Source organism: Alnus glutinosa, chromosome 2 (genome assembly GCF_958979055.1).
Source record: "Alnus glutinosa chromosome 2, dhAlnGlut1.1, whole genome shotgun sequence".
NCBI classification, from domain to species: Eukaryota; Viridiplantae; Streptophyta; class Magnoliopsida; order Fagales; family Betulaceae; genus Alnus; species Alnus glutinosa.
Window position 1 is genome coordinate 21,401,457 of NC_084887.1, and position 23,709 is coordinate 21,425,165.

Consider the following 23,709-nt stretch of genomic DNA (forward strand, 5'->3'; position numbering starts at 1 on the left):
GTATGGCTACTAAACAAACTCCACCCCTTCCTAATGTTCTTCCATAGTCCCACCCCTTGAGACCCATGGGGGTCTAAGGAACACCAACCAGCCCACGTAGAACCATACTTTGCATCCACAACTGATCTCCACAGAGCCTCTCTCTCATGCGCAAAATGCCACAACCACTTCCCTAGCAAAGCCTGATTGAAGGTCCTCAAATTCCTGATGCCCAAACCACCTTCTGAAATAGGGGAACAAACTGTGGACCAGCTCACCAGGTGATATTTGAATTCTTCACCTAGACCTCCCCACAAGAAATCTCGATGCAACTTCTCTATACGACTGGCAACACTGGATGGACTGGGGAACAAAGAAAGGAAGTACGTGGGTAGGTTAGATAAAGTACTCTTTATAAGGGTAACTCTGCCGCCCTTAGACAAATACATTCGCTTCCAACTAGCCAGCTGTCTTTCAATCTTACCAACTACATCATCCCAAATGGATTTAGCCTTAAAAGGGGCCCCCAACGGAAGACCGAGATACTTTAAAGGTAGAGAGGAAACACCACAACCCATGATGCCAGCCAATTCATCCATATTATCCACATCACCCACAGGAACCAGTACAAACTCGGCCAGATTGATCTTTAAACCCGAAACAGCTTCAAAAGACAAAAATAAAACCCGAAGAAAACGGAGATGATCAGGATTAGCCCCGCAAAAGACAAAAGTATCATCTGCAAAGAACAGGTGGAAAATATTAAACACCACGTTGCTACCAGTACCCACTGAGAACCTTGACAGAAAGCCCCTACGAATAGAAACAGCGAACATCTTGCTAAGGGCTTCCATCACAATGACAAATAAGAGAGGCGACAGAGAATCACCCTGTCTAAGTTCGCGCGAACTGCTGAAAAAACCAGAAGGGGTGCAATTCACCAATACAGAGAAACGTGCCGAGGAAATGCAATGCGCTATCCACGAGCACCATCTATCTCCAAAACCACATCTTTTCATCATATACAATAAGAAGTTCCAGTTAACATGATCATAAACCTTCTCAATATCCAACTTGCAAATCAACCCTGGTTCACCTGATTTAATACGACTATCCAAACACTCATTAGCGATAAGAACAGAATCAAGAATTTGCCTACCTTTCACAAAAGCATTTTGAGATTTCGAGATTATCTTTTCCACAACCTTTCTTAGTCTATTAGCAAGAACTTTTGCAATGATTTTGTAAACCCCACTCACAAGACTAATCGGCCGAAAATCTTTAAGATCCACAGCCCCAGACTTCTTCGGTATCAGAGCAAGAAAAGTGGCGTTAATGCTATTGACAAACTTGCTATGAGTGTAGAAATCCTGGAATACTCCCATGAGGTCTATCTTAATCACATCCCAACAATCTTGGAAGAATGCTAAGGTGAATCCATTAGGACCTGGTGCCTTATCACGATTCATGCCTTTAACCACCTCTAAGACTTCCTTTTCCTCAAAAGGAAGTTCCAAGGAAGAGGCCTCAACCGCATCCAAATAATTGAAATCAAGGTTGTCCAACCTAGGCCTCCAAGTGTAAGGTTCTGTAAAAAGGGACTCATAAAAATGAGTAACTTGATCCCTAATAACTTGCTGAACGGAAGAAATAGAGCCATTGACTGAGAGAGACTCTATGGCATTGGACCTCCTGTTCGAGTTTACTAGGGGGGTCAAATTAAAATGGTCTTTTTTTATATAAGTAATAGCAATTTATTGAAAAGCGCAAAGGGGCGCAACCCTTATACACGGGAAGTATACAAGAGAGCCCCTAAAAGGGTCGAACAGAAAATAATTTTAAAAAATCTACAAAAGTAAAGACACTCAAACTATGATGTGGCGCTATCCAAGAATATAAAGTATTGAGCAACCGCTTCCGTAGCTCCACCATAGGACATATTAAAATGGTCCACTTGATGACATTACACATGTTTGGTTTTGCATTTCTAGAATCCTCCAAGTAAAGGGAAAGCTCATGCCAATTGTCACAAGTCAACTCATCATTGGCTTTTGCAATTCATATTGTTTATATCAGAAGGTAAAGTTCGTTGCATATATCTATACGATAACCATGTATCATTTAACTACACATAAGAAGGAGCAGCCATGTTCTTCCAATTCATAAACTTGACTATGTTGCATGATTAAACCATGAGAAACAGTTGTACATGGGACCATTTATGCAATGACATTACTGTTGAGGGGAGAAACACCTGGGGAAGTCTTTTTAGTGAACCCATAATATAGCATATTGAGACACCACTTAACCAAAAAGCTTAAACCTCTGAGTTTGGGCCCAACTAAGCTATATAAACCACTCACTCTTCTTACATCTTAACAATGTGGGATATAAACCTCACAAGTGCACTCACAACAATCACCCCCTCACTTGTGAGTCTCTTTCACATTGACCCAACTTCCTTTTGTTTGTGAATACTTACAAAACAAGAGTGTCATGCATACTTCAAAAGCTGAGGTCACACTCTTTTAACCATAGTCAAACCAAACGTGTCAAACCAAGACACTTGTATGAGTAGCTAAAGCTAAACATGGCTTTGATACCAATTGTTGAGGGAAAAAACACCTACGGAAGTCTTTTTAGTGAGCCCATAATATAGTATGTTCAAACACCACTTAACCCAAAGGCTTAAGGCTATGGGTTTCAGCCCAACTATGCTATATAAACCACTCACTCTTCTTACATCTTAACAAAGTGGGATACAAACCTCACAAGTGCATTCACAACAATCTCCCCATTGTGAGTCTTTTTCACATTGACCCAAACTTCCCCTCGTGTGTGAGTACTTCAAACCAAGAGTGTCACGCGTACCCAAAACTGAGATCACACTCTTTTTACCGGAGTCGAACCAAGACACTCGTATGAGTAGCAGCGGAAGCTAAACATGGCTCTGATACCAGTTGTTGAGGAGAGAAACACCTAGGAAAGTCTTTTTAGTGAGTCCATAATATAGCATGTTGAGACACCACTTACTTAACCCAAAAGCTTGAGTCTATGGGTTTGAGCCCAACTATGCTATATAAACCACTCACTCTTCTTACATCTTAGCAATGTGAGACATAAACCTTAAAAGTGCACTCACAACAATTACTACCCTACTTAAAATATTCTAAATTTATTTAAATATCGTCAGTTCTTCATTCATTCTTCATGTTTATCAAAATGCATATATACAATTTGAGTCCCAAATTCAAATCCTTTTCTTTTATGAGTAAAAGAGTATACTAAAAAGTAAGAATGGCCATTGCCTGCATACACTGACAGTAAATAAGAGACGATGACAGTAATTATTACCTAAAATTAAATCCATAATCAAAGAGGGAAGAGGCTAAAAGAAAATTTCAACATGAGTAATCATTTCAATGCCATCAAGAGAGTTATTGAATCTCTCCCCACAAACACCACGAAACATAAAGGCATGCATTACAAAATCAAACCACTGAAAATTCCTTTCCAACAGGCAGACAAATCCACCAAGCACCAAATTTAAATCAAATCTGCTCTCAAACAGTTAATTTGGAGGTTGAGAGGACACTATTGGACAGCAATGACAAGATATTAGGGTGTTGTTACAAACTTACAATGTGCAATGACGAACATTTTGGTGGTGGAGTCTGAACTGAGAATGATGAGGGTAACATAGTGACACGCAAACATGGATAGAAAGGTGGCACAGGTTATTGGAGTTCATGTGGTGCAGATTATGTTAAGTGGGTATCACATAAGCTACTTTGTAGAGGCTTAATACGACAACATAAATTTGGATTGCTTAAACTTCTACACTGCCCATCAGCCATTATCTTGAAATGACAACACTTCTTAGAGGAGTGCTATAGGAATATAACTTCAAGTAGCTTCAAGACTCCCCATACCATATGATTGTAATCTTCCTTTTGGGAAGTATATAATCATAAAGATTTCACATGTATTTGCAAATTTCACATGTATTTGCAAAATTATTGTCAAATAAAAAATTAAAGGATAATGTAACAAACTAATACTGCTAGAACTGATGAATATTGACCTTGACAAACTACATAATACTTAACATAATGTTATACCTCAGCATTGCACAATGTGCAGAACAAAGCATCCTCAACAGTTCCCTGCTCCTCAGCAGCCCCTTCCTGTTTGCGGCAATCTTCATGTACAAACAACGCACAGAAGATTCCTCCAATTTTAGAACAGGATTTTCTGCTTGTAGGTTCCGAGGGAATATTTACTCCACCAATTTCACTTACTGAGCCTTTCTTACTAGAGTTAGCTCCTGCGATAGAACTTTTGGAAGCTGATGATGGAGAAGAATGCCCCCCGCTTGCAATTTCATCAAATTTTCTAGGCAGGTCTTTCGCTGATAAACCATGATTCGCGCTGAGTTTATTTGTTACCCCATGATCAAATCTAGACATAATGCCAGGATCTGCTGGGTTAATTGCGGTACAGCGAACATAAAGAATGAAAACAAGGAGTGCCTGCAACATCATGACAAGGGGGATAAAATTAGACATAAGTGCTGTATTTGATAGAAGAAAATGAAACTAGGAAAATTCTGATGCCAAGATATTATAATTGAGATAATGCATAACATGAGGCACATGAGATATGTATGGTCAAGTTATAACCCATTCTGTTCACAGGTATCAATAATTAACTTCCCTCTGCTCCAAAGCCAATATATTACTCAAAATCTTCCATAATGGTGTCCCAATCCACTTATTGATGTAGGACAGATTTTAAGGAATTTTTACGTGTTTTGTGGTGGGTTTTAGGGCTGAAAGTTGAGATTTAAGGCCAATGATTGCAGAACTATGTCCTTAAGGTTTATATAAGGAATTAGGTTTGCAAAAGAGAGGCTTAAAGGTTAAGAGAACAGTTTTTAAAGCAAATAGCTTGCATGGATTTTCTGGCAGCTACAAATGTGGGTTTTTAAAGGTAGGTTTTTCAAAAGGTGCGGGATAAGGAATATGGTTTGTGGTTAAAAAGAAAGAAAATATAGAAATAACTGACTGTTGTCCTAAGCTGTGGCGTGACAGGGCCAAGAGAAAGAGTAGAAGAAAAGATAAGGAAAGAGGCAAAGAAACATAGCATTTGCTCACACATGCCTTTAATAAACCATACACTTATTTTTTTACCATTCAACTCTATGCAAGTTCAATTTCATTATATTATTCTTAGTTACAAAAGCCCTAAATTATACTTGAAATCCTAAAGTTCATTAACATAAATGTTACAAGGGAGAGTTTCTTAGAAAATAGGATAGTAGTCGGCACTTGAGGGTGCATCCCGACGATATCGTAATAGAATATTGTAGTTTTGTCTTTTTTGTTTGTTGGCAATGGGTTATTTGGGTTATTTGTACCTCGAAGCAAATCTTTCAAGCTTCTATCAGAAGATGGAAACGTAGGTATTCGTTTTGCCGAGAGGAACAGAGGATTATATCGAACAGTGATCCTGGGCAAGCCGAACGTGGCGTGGCTATTGAAAATAGTGGAGGAGTTGATTAGAGGAGAGAAGTTGAGAGAGCTCTATAGGACTCTTAAGAGTTAGTAGCATAGTGTACATTGTGTAGAAGCGTGCGAACAATCATGGAAGGTTCTTGGAGGTATCGGAATACGATGTAGGAAGGGGGCGAAGTTTCATCATCATTCCAGAGGGCCGAGACGGTAGAGGGTGGGGCAATTGTGTAGTACAAATGAGGAAGGTGGTAAACTATCTCGAGTCGCAGGGTGTTGTCAGGAGTAGATTCGGCAAGGCACATGGTGTTAATCTGCCGATGTCACGGATGGTGGATCACAGGCGACGACCGTATGTGGATGCTCTCGTAGTGAAGGGACATTATCAAGAAATAGTCTTTGAGCAGGGGTAGTATGGGTACTTCAAGGTTTCAAACGGTGAGAGGTACAGATGATTTTGGCAGGAAGGAAGAGCAGTCATTACCTGAAATTTTTTGGTGTGCAAGCTAGCAGTGACAACGTGAATTTCCTTCGATGGTTATGGAGGACTTCCTTGCTTTACAGTCTATTAAAGATTTGTTGGTGTCCCTTAAAAGGGAAGAGGAATGATGTCTGGTGAGATACCCCTAGAGGGGCGGCTAGGGTATATTTCTCTAAAAAAAATTTGTTCACTTATAAATCACATGCAATTAATGTGGGCTTATGTCTTGAGCGCACAGTGCAGCCCTCTCTGGGGGCTTCTACTGCAGTGCATCTTCCCTCAGATCTTGCCGATGGAGTGACTAGGTCGTTCTCTCTTCCCCATGGGGGACAGAACATGCCAATGGACCTTGCCCAGCCTGACGGTACACCAGTGCAGCTCTCTTCGAGGGCTGTCATCCTCCCTCTTCCTACCTTTGTTTCCACCGAGGTTTTGGATGGATCGGTCTCTTTCCCCCCTGTGCTCATCTATGAAGTGACTACTAGACTTTGAATCTCAATAATTTCTATTGATATGTAGTAACGTATATATAGAGAGAATAGATACATGATCTTCTGATCAGTTAAGTAAACCTATCTAACATTTGAATTACAAACATAATCTTATCTAGAGTTTGAACAGAATTCAAACTCTCTATTTTAAACATACAGAATCCTATCCTATCTATTAGTTAGGCGTGATTAGAGTTCTGCACAAGAGAGGAGTCTTCACACGAATCTGGACGAGATGCTTCAGATGTATCTGGACATGCTGAGGTGGAGATGATACTGTTTACAGTGAGGTCTGATGGTTATGGTTGTTGGCCTAGTTCTTTTTGAGGAGGTTTTTCCCTCTACGGTCTGCACTTTTCAAGTAAACCCAGAACGTGTTTTGGTTGCTAGGGAGGGTGAACAGCATAAGGAAAAGAAGGGGACAGAGCAGGTGTTGTGAAGGACAAAGGCCTTGTTTGATTCTGCTGAATTGGGTGGGGATGTTGTGGGAGATGTGGGGAGAAGCAGTGCTTGTGTATTGTTCTCTAAGGAGGGGCCCATTCTGCTGTGTATTTTTCCCTCAGCTTGAGTTTTACAGACGGCGATGGAGCTCCATCATATTGTGGGGTTCTCGTGCGAGGGCATTGAAGAGCAGCTATTGGCCTTGTTTACGGCCATTGAAGCAAGTAACTCTGAGCAAGTGTCAGCTTCTCGCTCTAGTGCTGGACAAAAAGGTAATAGAGAATTAAGAAGTTTAGTTTGCTCCATAAACTATGACGCGTACAATGGTAGTGCTAGCTACGGTAGAGTCAAAGGGAGGGCTGCCAATGGTTTTTTATGAAGCCCAAATTGCTATCTTGGAATGTGAGGGGTTTGAATGAGTGTGATAAGCGTCTGAGAGTCAAAAATCTTCGTAGACAGCAGAAGGCAAATATTATTTGCTTGCAAGAGTCCAAATTGGAACTCATTTCCAGCAGTGTAGTGCAAATTCTGTGGGGGTGTCAGCATATGGATTGGTGTTACTCTCCTTCTAGAGGGGCTTCCGGTGGTATTTTGGTTATGTGGGATAGGAGGGTGGTGGAGAAGATTGAAGAGTGTGTTAGGAGTATTCTGTTGCTTGCTCCTTCAGAAATGTTGAAGACGGTTTCTCTTGGGCTTTTGCGGGAGTTTATGGGCCTAATTATGATTATGTAGAAGGTACTTATGGGGTGAGTTGGCTGGTTTGCTTAGTTGGTGGAACTTGCCATTGTGTATTAGGGGAGACTTCAATGTCACCCGCTTTCCTAGTGAAAGATCAGGTATAGCGCGTTTTGTCCTACTATGATGGAATTTTCTGATTTTATTTTTGAGCAGAGCCTCAAGGACCTTCCCCTTGTAGAAGGGACATTTACGTGGTCCAATAATCGAAACTCTCCCTCTTGGTCAAAAATTGATAGATTTCTTGTCTCTCCAGAATGGGAAGCTAAGTTCCCCCATTTATTTCAGAAAAGGTTGCATATATTGTGCTCATACTACTTTCCCATTCTCCTTTATTGTGGTTGTTTCCAAGGAGGCAAAAAGCCGTTTAGTTTGAGAACATGTGGCTTAAGGCGGAAGGCTTAGTGGACAAGGTAAGGCAGTGGTCTTCTTACCAGTTTCAAAGCTCTCCTAGCTTCATTTTAGCTAGTAAACTCAAGGCCTTGAAAGCTGGTTTAAAAACCTAAAATGAGCAGGTGTTTGGCAACGTGGAGTCCCATAAAAAAATTCTTATGGATTTGTGTGTTCTCGATGGGTTGGAGGAAGTGAGAGCTTTAAATGTGGAAAGAGAAGTTAAGGAGATCCTTGGTAATCCATGAATTGGAAAAAGTCACCCTAATGGAGGAGATTAGTTGGTGGCAAAAGTCAAGGGCTCTTTGGCTTAAAGGAGGTGATAAATGCACAAAGTTCTTTCATCGGGTGGCCAACTCCAATAGGAGAACAACTCCATTGAAGCTCTATCTGTAAACAGCTTAGTCTCTTCTAATCAATCTACTATCAGGGATCACATTGTGCAATATTAAGACAATTTGTTTTCAAAACAGTTCAACTGGCGTCCTAAGCTAGATGGCCTTGCTTTCGACTCCATAGAAGTGGTGGAAGCCGCTAGGCAAGAGAGCCCGTTTGAGAAGCGAGAAGTTCTTGAGGTGGTGAAAGGTATGAACAGTGACAAGGAGCCTGGGCCTGATGGTTTTTCTATGGCTTTCTTTCAAGCTTGCTGGAATGTTATCAAAGTAGACATTATGGTTGTGTTGCATGATTTTCACGCTCATAGTAAGTTTGAAAAAAGTCTCAATGCCACTTTCATTGCTCTCTTTGTTTTCGAAATTTTCTTGTTCTTTTTTCTCCTCCTAGCTAGGTGTTTCTCTTGTATACTCCCTATGTACCTAAGCAGCGCTTTTTGCTTTTCGCTTTTAATGATATTTGAATTACTTATCAAAAAACATGTAGGCTTATGTTTAAACAAGTTTGATAGGCCGGATTGGAAGAAGCCCAATGGTGAAAAGGAAAATAACCACGTACCGCGAGGGTGACTTGGGTGAAAGTGCTGAAGCCCAGATTTTTTCAAAGAACATTGAGGGTTCAGGCTCGAAAGGTGGGGCGGTTTAGCAAAGGCGGGTTAAACTGACAGTAATTGCTAAATGGAGAGTGAAGGACAAACGCTCCTCCGGCAGTACCTTGGTAAGCTACAGCAAGTACTGTAGTTCAAGTGGAATGTGATGACGGGGCGTCAAGTTTGGTGATCGCTCAATCAAAGACAGCAGAAGCAACCGGAACTTGTGGCCCTTATACAAACAAGACTAGAGGAAACTTGCATACCGGTGATGAGGGAATTTTATGGAAGGAGAGTGGGTTTTTTATACAGGGGAGTTCTTCAGGCTTCGACTCTGATGTTGGTTCAAGAATTATTAATGAAGGGTCAATGTTGCGGGTTAATGGGCCTTTGGTTGTGGGCATGTCTTCAAGTTGTTCTTCAATACAGAGGGTACTTCATTGAGAAAATTAAGGTGGGTGATCAGTTTCTGCAACGAGCATTAGAATGAGAAGGGGATAGATGTCCTCTTTTGAATTGTTGTTCTGTGACTCCCTGGTTCCATTGGAGATTGAAATAGGGGAGGGGTGTATATAGGGTCAGAATTTAAAGGTTGTGCAAGCAAACTATTTGAATGGAGATGAGTTTAAAAACAGTTTGTTTTCCTCTTGTGGGGATGTTAATTATCCTTCTATAGTAGTGGTGACTTATCCTGATGAGGAGGTTATGGGAAGTGAGTCGATGATAGTCCATCCACTTCTTGTGGGTGAGGAACAAGGAGTGCCTTATTCGGTGACTTCAAATTTGGTGGTTGAGAGGGTGAAAATTTTGTCATGTGAGGGCCTTGAGGATCAAATGATGGCTCTGTTTACAACAATAAAGCAAGTCAACATCAGAACGGCTCGGCTAGTGTTCCAGATCCAAGTTTTAAATCAGCCAACTGAGGTAACAGTGAATTAAAGAGATTGATTTGTTCAGTTAATTATGACATAAAGTGGAGGGGGTTCTAATTGTTCCTTATGAAACCTATGATATTGTATCATGGAATGTGAGACGGTTGAATGAGAGAGATACAAGGTTGAGGATTAGAGGTCTTCTTTTAGAGATTGGAAGGTGGATATTATTATTTGTTTAAAAGAAACAAAATTGATTATATTTCTAAGGATGTGGTGTGTAATTTATGGGGTTTGTAACATGTGGACTAGTCCTACTTGGGGTCGAGAGGGGCTTCAGGAAGGATTTTATTAATGTGGGATAGGCAGGCGGAAGAGAAGATTGAGAATTGTGTGGGGAAATTTTTCAGTTGTGTTCTCATAGAATTGTTATTGATAATTTTGAATGGGCTTTTGCGGGTGTATAAACCGGTCTAAATATGCTCTGAACCGGTCAGAATATGCTTTGAATCAGAAAGAAAGCCACTGAACTGGTCAGAAAACACGTTGAACCAGACAAAAATGCACTGAATCAGCCAAAGAAGATACTGAACCGGCTGAAAAGGTGTTGGATTGGCCGAAAGAGAGCTGAACCAGTCACAAAGGGTCGTCGGAGCACAAAAAACCACCGATAAACACCACAATAGCAGCCGGAGAACACAAAAACCACCATTAAACACCACAAAAGCCGCCGGAAACCAAGAAAACCACCAATAATTGCCAGATTTCACCGGAAAACCACCAAGCACCACAGAGAATACCGCCAACCATGAAAACTGAAAAACTACTGAGAGACACCACAAAAGCACTGAAAAACGTCACAGAACCAAACTACACCACCAAAGCTGATCTAACACCTCTAAAGAACAAACAAAATCGATTTTTTTCTTCTTTTTTTTCTTTCACATCGGAGATTTTCCCGGTCACAATGTATTACTCTATTAGATCTTTATCACAGCACTGCTCATGTGGGCTCTACGGTGTTGACACCAAGGGAGACTCAACAAGACGTTAAGTTCAACAAAAAATAGAGAGGAAAACCAAGACTACAAAAAAGGGGTTTAGACAAGGATCCTAAACACGCTCTGATACCATGTTGCAGTTTGCATGAAAGGTTTAGAGAAAAGGTGGAGCCTCGTTACTATTCTGTAGCCTACCTAACACATCTTATTATATAGGTTTTGTGAAATATAACAATGACCAAAATACCCACAACCCTAATAACTCTTTTAACAATAGGAAATTACTTTGGGACGAGTTGGTTGGTCTTATGAGTTAGTGGGAGGTGTGCGAAGTATTGGTGGTGATTCTAATGTTGTTCATTATTCGTGTGAAAGATTAAGCGACTCCAAACAATCTCCAGCTATGTTGAACCTTTTGGAATTCGGTTTTGATCAGGACCTCATGGACATCCCTCTCGTAGGTGGAAATTTTACTTGGTCTAATAATCGTGATTCTCAGTCGTGGTCTAGAATTGATAGGTTTCTTCTATCTCCGGAGTGGGAAGAACAATTGCCTGATGTCTCTCAAAGGAGACTCCCTAGAATCCTGGCGGATCATTTTCCTTTGATGTTGGATTGTGTTGTGTCGAGTAAGGGCAGTATGTACTTTAAGTTTGAAAAATATGTGGTTGAAGTCAGAGGGCTTTGTGGAGCGGGAGAAAACATGATGGATGTCCTACAGTTTTCAAGGATCTCCTAGTTATGTGCTGGCGCGCAAGTTGAAAGCCATGAAATCGGATTTGAAAAAATAGAATGAGGAGGTTTTTGGTAACGTAGGGAAGCATAAGAAGGATCTTTTGGATGGTCTCCATGAGTTGGATACTATAGCAAATTATTTTCTGTGGGGGCCACGTCTGAAAACTCGTTTTGATAACTATTGTCTAAAAAGTATTTTTTGGTCTTTGAAAACTAAGAAGTGTTTTTGAGAATTTTGCCCAACACCCCTTAGGGTTTTAAAGGTAAGACTGAAAGGGTTAGTTTCAATCAGAAAGGTTGAGAAAAATCTATGGTTTAAGAATTTCAAAAGGGGTGAGAGAAGGCATGTGGTTTAGGGTTGAAAAGGAAGAAATAACAGGAAAAAAAATTGAAGGTTGTTCTAAGCTGTGATGTGAACAGCGACCAAGAGAAAGAGAGGAGACGAGGAAGACTAGGGCACACATGCCTTCCATAAACCAAGATGCTCACTTCTTATTATTCAACGCCAAATTTTTTGAGAACAATGACGCGTATTGATATAGATAATGACCCTTAATTAACCTATTAGGAATAGAACTCTTAATTTGACTAGTAAACAAAAGAACTCAAAAAAACCTTACAAAAGACTCCTAATAGTATTTCTTAAATAACCTAGACCAACATAAATAAGAAAATAGCCTTAAAGATAAAACTATGCACAGGAATTTATAAAATTTCAGATCTGCCTCTGCACATAGAAACACACATAACTCGGACTCAAATTAAAAATTGCTTTAACCCTCATACACTTATACTATAATCTTTGAAACCATATAGATCTTGCTTCAATTAGACATTGCATAATGGCTCCACACATGAAAAGCTCTTAAGCTGTCGAAACTGAAAATCAGTCTACAGACAGCAAGTCTTATTCCATGGCTGCATCACTTATCCATTTAGAAAATGTAAAGTACAAACTGAAACAATGAAGCTTTTCATACCAGGAAAGGGGGTGGTGGGGAGAGAAAAAGCATTAATGTAAAGAAATTAAATAAACTCACATACCACTGGAGAGTAACTGGCAACCAGAATGTACTCCCAAGTACGGCCTCCAAGGAAAGGGGCAAGGAAAGCATAGAATGCGACCACTAACAGGCAGAATACAGTAATTGCAACAACCTATCCAAGTAAGAACCAAAATAGTGAAAATATTTTAGAATACATGGGTAGTTAAAACAAAAAAGGAATAAAAATAAAAAACCCACTGTCCACAAAATGGATATAAGAAATGCCACCTTGACACTGTTAAGGCACAATTGCAAAACATTAAGCATTAGCTATTCAACAGTGAATCATTTTTTTTATAAGTATTCAAAAGTGAATCCTTAACCCAAACATCCACTACAATTATAAATAGTCATGCAATAATACAAAAATGTCATGATACAACAATGATGATTCATTGATAGTAATAGCACAAATGATAAAACAATAACAATCACTAGCATATCCTCAACCATCTTCAGCTTCTGTTGAGACAATTTTCGATAAGTAAATCAATCTCATTAAAAGGTGTAGAGGGGAGCAACCTGTGTACACAAGAAGTATAAATGATAGATCCCCTACAAGGAGAAAAAGAAGAACAAATGTCCAAAATTCTGTGAAACTACCATACGCCGCCATCCATGCATAAAGGGGTTTGAGCATAAAGGATTTAAGTTCTTCACCGATCTCTTGCAATCTTTAAAGCTCCTTGCATTCCGCTCTCTCCAAATACACCACATTAAGCACAAATGAGCCACCCTCCAAACATCTAATATGTTTCGCCTTCCCACTAGACCTCTCCAACTATTCAACACGTCAATCACCTTTCTAGGCATTATCCACTCTACCCTAAAAAGGCGGAAAAGCGCAACCCATAACTCTCTTGTCATCTCACAATGAGGAAGAAGATGATCTATGAACTCCCCACTCCTTTTTTTTTGATAGGTAATAAGTAGGTCTTATTAAAAGCGTAAGGCGCCCCTCAATACACCGGCAGTATACAAGAGAACGCACCTAGCTAGAAAGAGAAAAACGAACAAGAAATTCATCAAAGGTAAACGACAACGGTGACACAAAAGCCACCGTCCAAAGATACAAAGTATGAAAAAAAGAAGCTAAAATTTCCTCCAATGATCTCTCCAAGTCCTCAAAACACCTATCATTTCTTTCCTTCCAAACACACCAGAGAATGCATGTTGGCACCATCTTCCAGATAACAGCACTCCTTTGCCTCCCAGCCGTCCACCAACACTCAAACAAGTCAAGGACTCTTAAAGGCATAACCCAAGACAGCCCAAAACGAGAAAAAATAGCACTCCACATAGCGTATGCAACATCGCAGTGAAGGAGAAGGTGATCCACTGATTCCCCGCTTCTCTTACACATGCAACATCTATCCACCACAATGATATGCCTCTTCCTGAGGTTATCCCCCGTTAGGATCTTGCCTAGAGCCGCAGACCAAGCGAAAAAAGCCGCCCGCGGAGGAGCCTGAGTCTGCCATACACTCTTCCACGGAAAGTGACTTCTCACATCGCAAGTCAGAGAGCTAAAGAAAGACCCTACCTTGAACAAACCTTTTTTGGAAGGGGTCCACCACAATTTGTCTTCACTGCCTCTATTAAGACTGACCGAGTGCAATACCTGGAAAAACGCAGCAAAGGTATCCACTTCCCAATCATGCGCTTCTCTAAAAAAGCACACTCTCCACTGATTGAAGCCCCCCACAGGCTCCACATTATCCGCAACTGAAGCATCCTTCGCACGAGCAATTCCAAATAACACAGGAAAAGCTTCCTTAAGAGTTGAGTTCCCACACCACAAATCATGCCAAAATTTTGTTCTAGCCCCACCTCCCACCTCAAATCTAGAGAATCCTACAAAATTCTCCCACCCTTTCCTGATGTTCTTCCATAACCCCACCCCAAAAGTACATGTAGGCTCTAGGGAGCACCAACCTCCCCATAGACTTCCAAACTTGGAATCCACCGCTATTCTCCACCAAGCATCCCTCTCAATCCCATAACGCCACAGCCATTTGCCTAATAGAGCCTTGTTAAACACCACCAGATTTCTAATACCCAACCCGCCTTCTGAAACTGGAGTGCACACTTTAGACCATTTCACCAAATGATACTTGAACTCATCACCAATTCCTCCCCAAAGGAAGTCTCGTTGTAGCTTCTCAATACGAGCACCTACACTTGCCGGGATAGGAAAAAGAGACAAAAAATACGTGGGCAAGTTGGAAAGAGTACTCTTGATTAGGGTAACTCTACCTCCCTTGGAAAGGTATAACCTTTTCCAGCTGGCCAACCGACGTTCAACCTTCTCAATAACACCATCCCAGATATGAATAGATTTGTAGGAAGCCCCCAACGGAAGGCCTAGATACTTCACCGGTAGATTAGCAACCCCACACCCTAGAATATCGGCAAGACCTTCCACTTGAACTACGTCTCCCACAGGGATTAAAGCTGACTTGGCCAAATTAACCTTCAAGCCCGAAGCAGCTTCAAATAGAAGAAAGAGGCTTCTAAGATAACGCAACTGAGCATGGCGAGCATTGCAAAAAATCAAAGTATCATCTGCAAATAACAAGTGTGAGAATGAAACATTACCCACACTAAATCCTTCGAGTAAGCCCCCCCCTACCGCAGCTGAAATCATTCGACTCAATGCCTCCATCACAAAAACAAATAACAAGGGTGAGAGAGGATCCCCTTGTCTCAATCCACGTGAACTGCTGAAAAATCCATTGGGAGAGCCATTAACCATCACTGAAAATCTCACAGAGGATATACAATGTTTTATCCAAGAGCACCATTTTTCTCCAAATCCACATCTCCTCAATACAAACAAGAGAAAATCCCAATTGACATGATCATAAGCTTTTTCCAAATCCATTTTGCACATGACTCCAGGCTCTCCAGATCTTAATCTACTATCCAGACATTCATTAGCAATAAGTATTGGGTCCAAAATTTGTCTCCCCTTGACAAAGGCGCTTTGAGATTTAGAAATAACCTTTTCCAGAACCGTCTTAAGCCTATTTGCAAGAACTTTGGCAATGATTTTGTAAACACCACCCACAAGACTAATAGGTCGAAAGTCTTTTAAATCGTTAGCACCTGGAATCTTCGGAATAAGAGAAATGAACGAAGTATTGAGGCTCTTTTCGAAAGAACCCCCGATAAAAAACTCCTGAAACACATCCATAATGTCCCCCCTCAAAACATCCCAACACTCTTTGAAGAAGGCCATAGAAAAGCCATCAGGACCTGGCGCCTTATCTCCTTCCATTGCTGAAACTACATTCCTGACCTCCTCCTCCTCAAAAGCTCTCTCCATCCAACTGGCCTCAGACTCTAGAATAGAATCAAAGGATATACCCTCAACCGAAGGCCTCCACCTGCACTGCTCCGTAAACAGCTTCTTATAGAACTTGACGATGTGCACACCGATTTCTGACTGATCAGAGGATATAGAGTCCCCTATCACTAAGGAGTTCAGAGAATTGTACCTTCTATTGGAATTGGCTATAGAATGAAAGAATTTAGTGCACTTATCCCCTTCCTTTAACCACAACATCCTAGATTTCTGCCTCCAACTCACCTCCTCCAAAAGAGCACACTTCTCTAGCTCCCTAACAGTCTCAGCCTTTCTCAAGATCTCTTCTTCCCCTAATGCCCTTCTTTCTTCAATAGCATCGAAAGCCTGAATACCTTCAGTCAGCTTCCTCTTGTTATGCTCTATGTTGCCAAACACCTCATCGTTCCATTTCTTCAAATCCTGCTTCAAAGCCTTCAGCTTACACGCTAGAACAAAGCTAGACGAACCTTGGAACGAGTAAGAATCCCACCATTGTTTCACCAACACCATTTTATTTTATTTTTTGTCAAGTAATAAAAGTTTTATTAAAAAAGCGTAAGGCGCCCTAAAGTACATAGGAAGAATACATAGGAACAACAAAGCAGCCTACAACAAGAAAGAAAACCCAACCCTCAAAAACACAATCCCTCAAACCCAAAACCTTCGAAAGACCCAAACCCTACACCATGTGCGCTTTGCCTTTCCTAAGTCAGGAGGATGCGCTAGAATCACCATAGTTCATGGAGCTTACCAAATTCAAAACTTCCCTCCTACCTTTGGTGTTAGGACGCGCTGCCTTAACTTCCCGATGGTAGCCCTCTTCAATGGCTTCCAAATCGCCAAGGACAGATCAAAATCCTCCACACTATCCAACTCCCAATCCAAGGCCAAATCAAGAAATAAAACACCCAAAGGGTAAGGGGAATTGCCATCCTCCCCATCCCATACCTCGTTGCCCTGCTCCCACGCAAACACCTCTCCATGCATATCAAAACCTACTAGCCATTTTTGGGATTGGGTCAAACCATTCACCCTGAAATCCGATCCCTTAATGGCGGTATGAGAACCCAGAGAAGACGCACCTTCCTTAACAACTGGAGCAACTTACACAACCGGGCTCGGATTGAGAAACCCCCGCCGAAGGAAACCCCTCATCGGAGAGAGAGACTTAACCCTATCCTTCACAGAACCTGCCACACCAGTGGAATCCTGTACTAGAAGCGCAACAACTACTTTCTCGGCTATATCACTGATAGGCGGAAGCAGAGAAAGAGGCCCTGCCACTTGAGCAACTGGCCTCAAAGCTTCCATAGAAGCAGCAAAAAAATTCTCCTCCATATGAACTTTTCTAGCTTCCCTAGCCTTCCAGTAATACTTCTGGAACAGCTTAGAGTTCGGCAACACAACAAAAGAGGAACGCAACCTCTTACCCAACTCAACCACCCCCAGAAAAAGACTAAGAGGAGGTGATGCAAGACAGTGGAGAAGAGGAAACTTGCAAAGGCAGCCTGTCAAAGAGAACCGAACAAGCAACGACCAAAGAAGAGGTAACCAAAGATAAAGACCCAACAACATTACTTACCTCAGACCTGGTAGAAGCTACCAAAGGCGACGAAGACAGCATTTCTAGTGACCGCGGGGGGGGAAGAGAACCTAGAGTCAAAGTCCCCAGAGGCGGACAGGAAAGCAACCAATGACGTCTCTAGCTGAGTATGAACGAAACTGGGTTCCAAACCCAGAAAACCAGGATCAAAGACCATTGAAGACCCAAGGCCTGCAGAAATTTTCTTCACCAAGGCTTTAGTCCCAGCCCGGTTGCCACGCTTGGGCTTTAGTCCCAGCCCGGTTGCCACACTTGGGCTTCAGACCCAGACCAGCCCACATTAACCCGGAAGTTGAAACCCAGTCCAAAGCAGCCCAAAGCCACTCTAGAAGCTTCTTCCACAAATGAGAAAACCTTAGCTTCTTCTTCCGAGCCTCGCAGCCACCATGGAAGCAGATTGGATTCCTCTTCTTCTCCATCGACACGTGTGATTGCTCCTCCAAAGCATAGCAATCCACCGCCATTCTCCCGTCTTCGACCACCCTACACCATGGCTCCGAAAGCACATCCAACCCACGCAGCTCTAACTTCGAAGCCCACAGCCCAGGATGCTTGACATGAGAAACAGCTTCCCCCCAAACCACTTCCGCAAAAGATCAAGAAACCCCACCCAGACGACTGGACGAGACACCCCCCTTCTTAATCCCCTTCGATGTAGACGCCTCAGAAACCAACAACCGAGCCTTTGATCTGAGAAAAGTAAGCATCTTCCGCAACTCACCCACAACCCGAGACTAGTCCCATCCTTCGCGGCCTTCAGCGAGTCAAATAACCCCTTTACGACCACCCTCAGCGTAGGTAGCCACCTCAAGGTAACGACCGGCCTTATTACAACACCAGTTTACCACCATGACTCTCCTCTTCCTCAAGTTATCCAAAGTTAAAATCCCTCCTAAAGCTATCATCCACACAAAAAGCCACTCTTGAAGGAACCTTACCTCTCCAAATGCCACTCTTTCAAGGAAATGAGGATCCTACCAGAATGGACAACGCATATAAGATCTTACGTCAAACTTTTGTCTTTTGGAGGGAATCCAACATATTTTATCATCTCCTTCTATCAGGTTGATAAAGTACAAAAGATGAAAGAAAGATGTTACAAATTCCACCTCCCAATATTGCACTAGTCTAGCAAATGCTATATTCTACTGAAGATTTCCATTAGAGAACTGCACATAATATGCCACCCATGCCTACTTTTTCCTTTTTTTTAAAGTAATCAAGATATCATAAAAAAAAAAAAGTAAGGCACCCTCAAATACACAGGAATTATAAATGAGAAAACACTTAATTAGAAGGAGAAAAGAGAACAAGGAAATCCTGATAGCTAATCACCAAAGGAGAAACAAAAAATGTTGTCCATAGATACAAAGTATGAAAAAATAACCCATGCCTACTAACATTGTGCAATACTAAATAATTCGGAAAAAAAAAAAAAAAAAAAAAAAAAAAAAAAAGAAAAAAAAGGTAACTTTCAAGGGCTGGTCCACACACCACAAATCATGCCAAAACCTAACTTTTTTATCCATTACCCACCTCATATCTAACAAATCTAGAAAAAGCTACTCACCCCCTCCTAATATATTTCCCCGCTCCCACTCCAAAGGACCCAACTATCTCCTTAGAGCACCAACCTCCCATCAAACTATCATATTTAGTTTCCACCGCTAACCTCCATAAAGCCTCCCTCTCAGTAGCATATTGCTATAACCATTTTCCCATAAGAGCTTGGTTAAACTGAACCAAATTTCTAACTCCCAAACCTCCAGAGGACAACGAAGTAATCTTCAACCAATTAACTAAATGAAACTTAAATCCGTCACCAACTCCACCCCACAAAAAGTTCTTTTAAATTTTCTCAATCCAGTTAACCATTGAGACAAACAGCTGTCACAAAAACCATATGCCCTTGCTATAACCATTTAAGGCCTGAAAACCACAAATTATTGGAACCGGAGGAACAAGACAGTATCATTAAATTGAGGACTCAAGTCCACTGTCTTTACCTCCAAAAAAGGACAAAAACTGAAAGCTAGGGTCCTAACGCAACACCACCCAGTAACAAATAGGAATATCCAAGCTATTCACACCTTATCCCTTGTACCATATCGCTTAACACTAACCTGCTTATTTTGGGTAATTTGCCTGGTTGATGAGAGCTCTTCCATGGTTTTCCACCTTACTAAATACAATTAACAGTTTTATAAAGTAATATAAGGAGCATTCTTGGACCTTTGAATTTGATAAAATGTGTGAAATGCAAGAAGTCAATAGGAAAATAATGAGCAGAAACTCCGTCAATGGAAGTTAAAAGAGGTGGATCTGATATATTTCTAAGTTTTCTATTAACATGTGGACATAATAGAAGAAAACAAAAGACAAATGATGTGACTTGAAACTCGCAATCTGGCACTTGTCAAGCAAGTTGGATGAGCAATCTGATAATAAATTCTTCTGATTTCTTTTACCTTTTAGTGATGAGACATACAGAGAGAAAAAGGAAACAACAGATGGTGATGGGAATAATAATTCAAAGATATGTGGAGATAGGTATTCGAAAGAGACAAAGAAAAAAAAAAAAAAAAAAAAAGCTTTTGCTATCCTGGAATAGACAAAGCAAACCAATCACCTTCCTGGCTTCCACTTTATAACCATAATCTAATTTACAAGGCATCAATCTTTGTCCGCAATGAAACTCCAGGAGCAAGAAACTCTTTACACAAGCTAATATACAGGAAGTTCTTAATTATCAAAAATAAAAAGCATAATCTACTAGAAGTTTTGGTATCTGCAAAATAAGACCCAGCAACATGATGCTTGTAAAAGATGCTGGGAACTTATAACTGCCAGGACATTCTCTGGACTTGAATAATCAAGGCTATGTATAAGATATAAATCTTCTCATATATTGGACCAGCATATGTTAAGAGGCATCAGAAAGGAATTTCAATTTCATCAGCGAGGTCTCGAGGGAAGTGGCCAAGATTTTTTTGCTATGATTGGTGGGTCTAGATTGGACCTTGATTAACTACATTGTTCTTTTTTGATGACGAGGAACCCCTCCAAGGCAAGGCCACTTCGTGTATCTACCCCTGTTAGGTAAACCTCGGACCTATGTAAAGCACCCCCTACACACGAATCGGGTAATACTCCGGTTTCGCCGGAAGGCTAGCCCCAAGGAATTATTTGCACCCAAGGGGATTCGAACCTTAGACCTCATGGAACTACCACAAAGACCAATGCCCTTACCACTTTGATTAACTACATAAAAGCCCATTATAACATATGAATCCCATCAGGATGTTACTAATATACTTAATGGAAAAAGGAGACTTAATCATGATTGTTGAAGTAAACCCCCCCCCCCCCCCCCCCCCCCCCCCCCCAATCCCTGCATCTATAAATTATAATTGTTGTGGCACCTATTCGTTTGAAGGAAGTTAACCCAGACAAAATGGCATTAAGTAGTGCATCTGATGGGGTGTTCACGTCCATCAAACCATATTGATTGAGTATACTCATCAATTCAACATCCTCAGCTAGAAAAATGAGCTAAGAGCATCCAGAGAATCAAAGACAAATTGATGTGTTTAAGACATAAGGAAGAAATGGAGTCTTTTACATGTTCCAAGAGACTTCTGGAAAGCCAAGCAAACTTAGAAGCTGCTTATGGACCCAACAAATCAACACTCTTCGCCATCCCTTTAAAGTTTGGATTAAACAAAATGTCCATAGTAAGTCCATCTCTTCTATACTTTCTTATCGTGACTATGGATGATATGGCGACCAAAAAAATGCAGTAATTAACAGAGTATATGTTAATTTCAATGCTATTAAAAGAACTAAGATAAGGCACAAACAAGTTTAACTTCAAATCCTAAAAGCAATTTTTTCTAAGAGTAAATTACCACTGAGAGAGCAGAAATAAAAATTGGCTAATAAGATATAATGAACACTACAAACCAACAATTGAAAAACACACATAAAAGAAAATGAAGGACCAAGTCCACCCCGGTCTAACTGATAAATTTATTCTAAAAGGACAAAAAAAAAAAAAAACTCGGGGGAAATTATAGTTCTGTTCCGCGACTTTGGGAAACAAAATAGCTCATAGATGATCTTAAAAGCTTCTCATAAAACCAAAATTACGTAGATTTCAGATTTCAGAACATCATAGAACAATGCTGGGCAAAGCAGTGTACCATTCACGTGAAATTGGGCACTACACAACACACAAAAAGTGAAACCCACGCACCAAAAATGGATTATATGTTAAATATGTAGCATTTCAGGTAAACACCCACATCAAGAAATCAGTAGTTTAAGCAAACCCTAATAAAAATAAAAAAAATAAAAAAATAAAAAAACAAAGAGATATATGAAGAAATGAGCAAACGAAGTCTTCTAAACAGAGTTGATGTGTGCACATACCTGAAAAGTGTGAGCAGGTAGTTGCCATCCGTGTTTTCTCACCATAACTGCCCCGTTACACACACCCACTCAGCAACACAAACCAGAAAGAAAAAGAGTTCTGAAGAGAGGGAAAGAACCCAACAAATTTATCTCTCTCTGATTCTTTCCCAAGAGAACCCAACAAAAGAAAATGTCAATTTTTTATCATGCTAGCTCTTAAGCTCTCACTCCATTACTCTCACTCTCAACTCTCACTTCCAAAACGAAATTTTTTTTTTTTTTTCGTTTTATACTAAAAAAAAAAAATAGAAAAATATAAATGAAAAAGAAAAAAGAAAAAAGAAAAACCCAGTTCTGAAAGAAGCTCAGCCAGTAGACACTAGACAGAGACAGGAGAATGAGAAAAGAAGTGGAACCGGTGAGGAATCAGAGAAATGACAAAAACAAACACCAACGCCTAAAAGCGTTGACGCGCTCGACAGTTTTGATAGGCTGATTTGATCATATGTGAAATTATGTTCGTTAATATTAGGTATGTTTTGGTGGAAAAGAAGGTGGATGTTATTAATGTTCCGGTTTCTTTTGTGCTGTCCAACTTTTATTATTAATGCTTTTTCTTCTTTTCCAATTCTTTAATGAACAACAATTTTAAATAATATTAATAACTACAAATAAGAAGAAGTTTCAGTACAGAATAATAATATTCTCAAATTAAAACGACTTCGTCTTTAAAGATTGCCATAAAACCAACTTTTATTTCACCAACTTACAATAAATTTTTTTAATCCAAATTACAAAAAATACTCACAAACTACTACATGAACTGCAAATTCGTCACGAATATCTACATTAAAATTAAGGTTTGTTTGTTTCGATCGTAATTTTTTTTTTATGTTTCGTAAGACTAGAACTAGTAATCAAATCAAAAATATTTTTAGTTTGACAAAAAAAAAATAAGTTTCTTGAGTTTTCGAAAAATTGTTTTTGTTTTCAAATTTGGTAAAACATTTTTCAAGTTTGAGCTTCTCATTCTCAAACTGCTAGGCCTCTACAAGACCACCGCCGATGGTTTTCGGAAGCCGTTGACCATTTTTCATTGTCACTCATTTTCTGTCTAAGCCAAACGCCAAAAAATATGTTCAGGTTGAAATAAATGAACATAAGTGTCAAAACGTGTTTTTTTGAAAGAATAACGAACCATGGAAGAAGGCTTGATTTTTTCTCCAACTCATTGTTTGGGCGTGGCTAGAATTAGATCAGTCACCCTCTATTCTAAAGTTAGGAAAAGAATCAGATTTGAAGATGGTTAGGAATGGATCCATATATTTAATGTTCTATCTCCATCCAATAAGCCTTTTTTTTTTTTTTTTAGGGGACAGGCACTAAAGAAGACCTTCTTAATCCCTTTGTCTTCCCTATTTGGCTTCACTTGTCGTCTTTGAAGCCAAATAGAGAAGACAAGGAATTTTTAAGTATGAAAGTACAGAATTGGCATGAGAACACGGTCACATATTTTAGGAAAAAAATTCAGGTAACTCTTCAAATTATCATCAAATTGATAATATTTGCTTTAAAAATTTAATTAGAACAATATTTCTCCTAAATTATCAAAACATTATTAGTGTCTCTCTAAGACCAGCAAAAAAATAAAAATGACCTTACAATTTTCTCAATAAAA

The 23,709-nt window shown here is 40.2% G+C and overlaps 1 protein-coding gene across 1 annotated transcript in view; it reads right to left on the bottom strand.

The window, feature by feature from the left end:
- Positions 1-22,537, bottom strand: part of LOC133861668 (probable protein S-acyltransferase 19) — a 30,287-nt gene extending 7,750 nt beyond the window's left edge. The window contains exons 1-3 of the mRNA XM_062297453.1: positions 22,050-22,537; positions 12,665-12,778; positions 4,101-4,511 (exon numbers count right to left, since the gene is read on the bottom strand). Of these exons, the coding sequence (XP_062153437.1) occupies positions 4,101-4,511; positions 12,665-12,778; positions 22,050-22,094 (570 nt within the window). The 5' untranslated portion in view covers positions 22,095-22,537. The remainder of the gene's footprint in view (positions 1-4,100; positions 4,512-12,664; positions 12,779-22,049) is intronic.
- Positions 22,538-23,709: the final 1,172 nt, after the last annotated feature.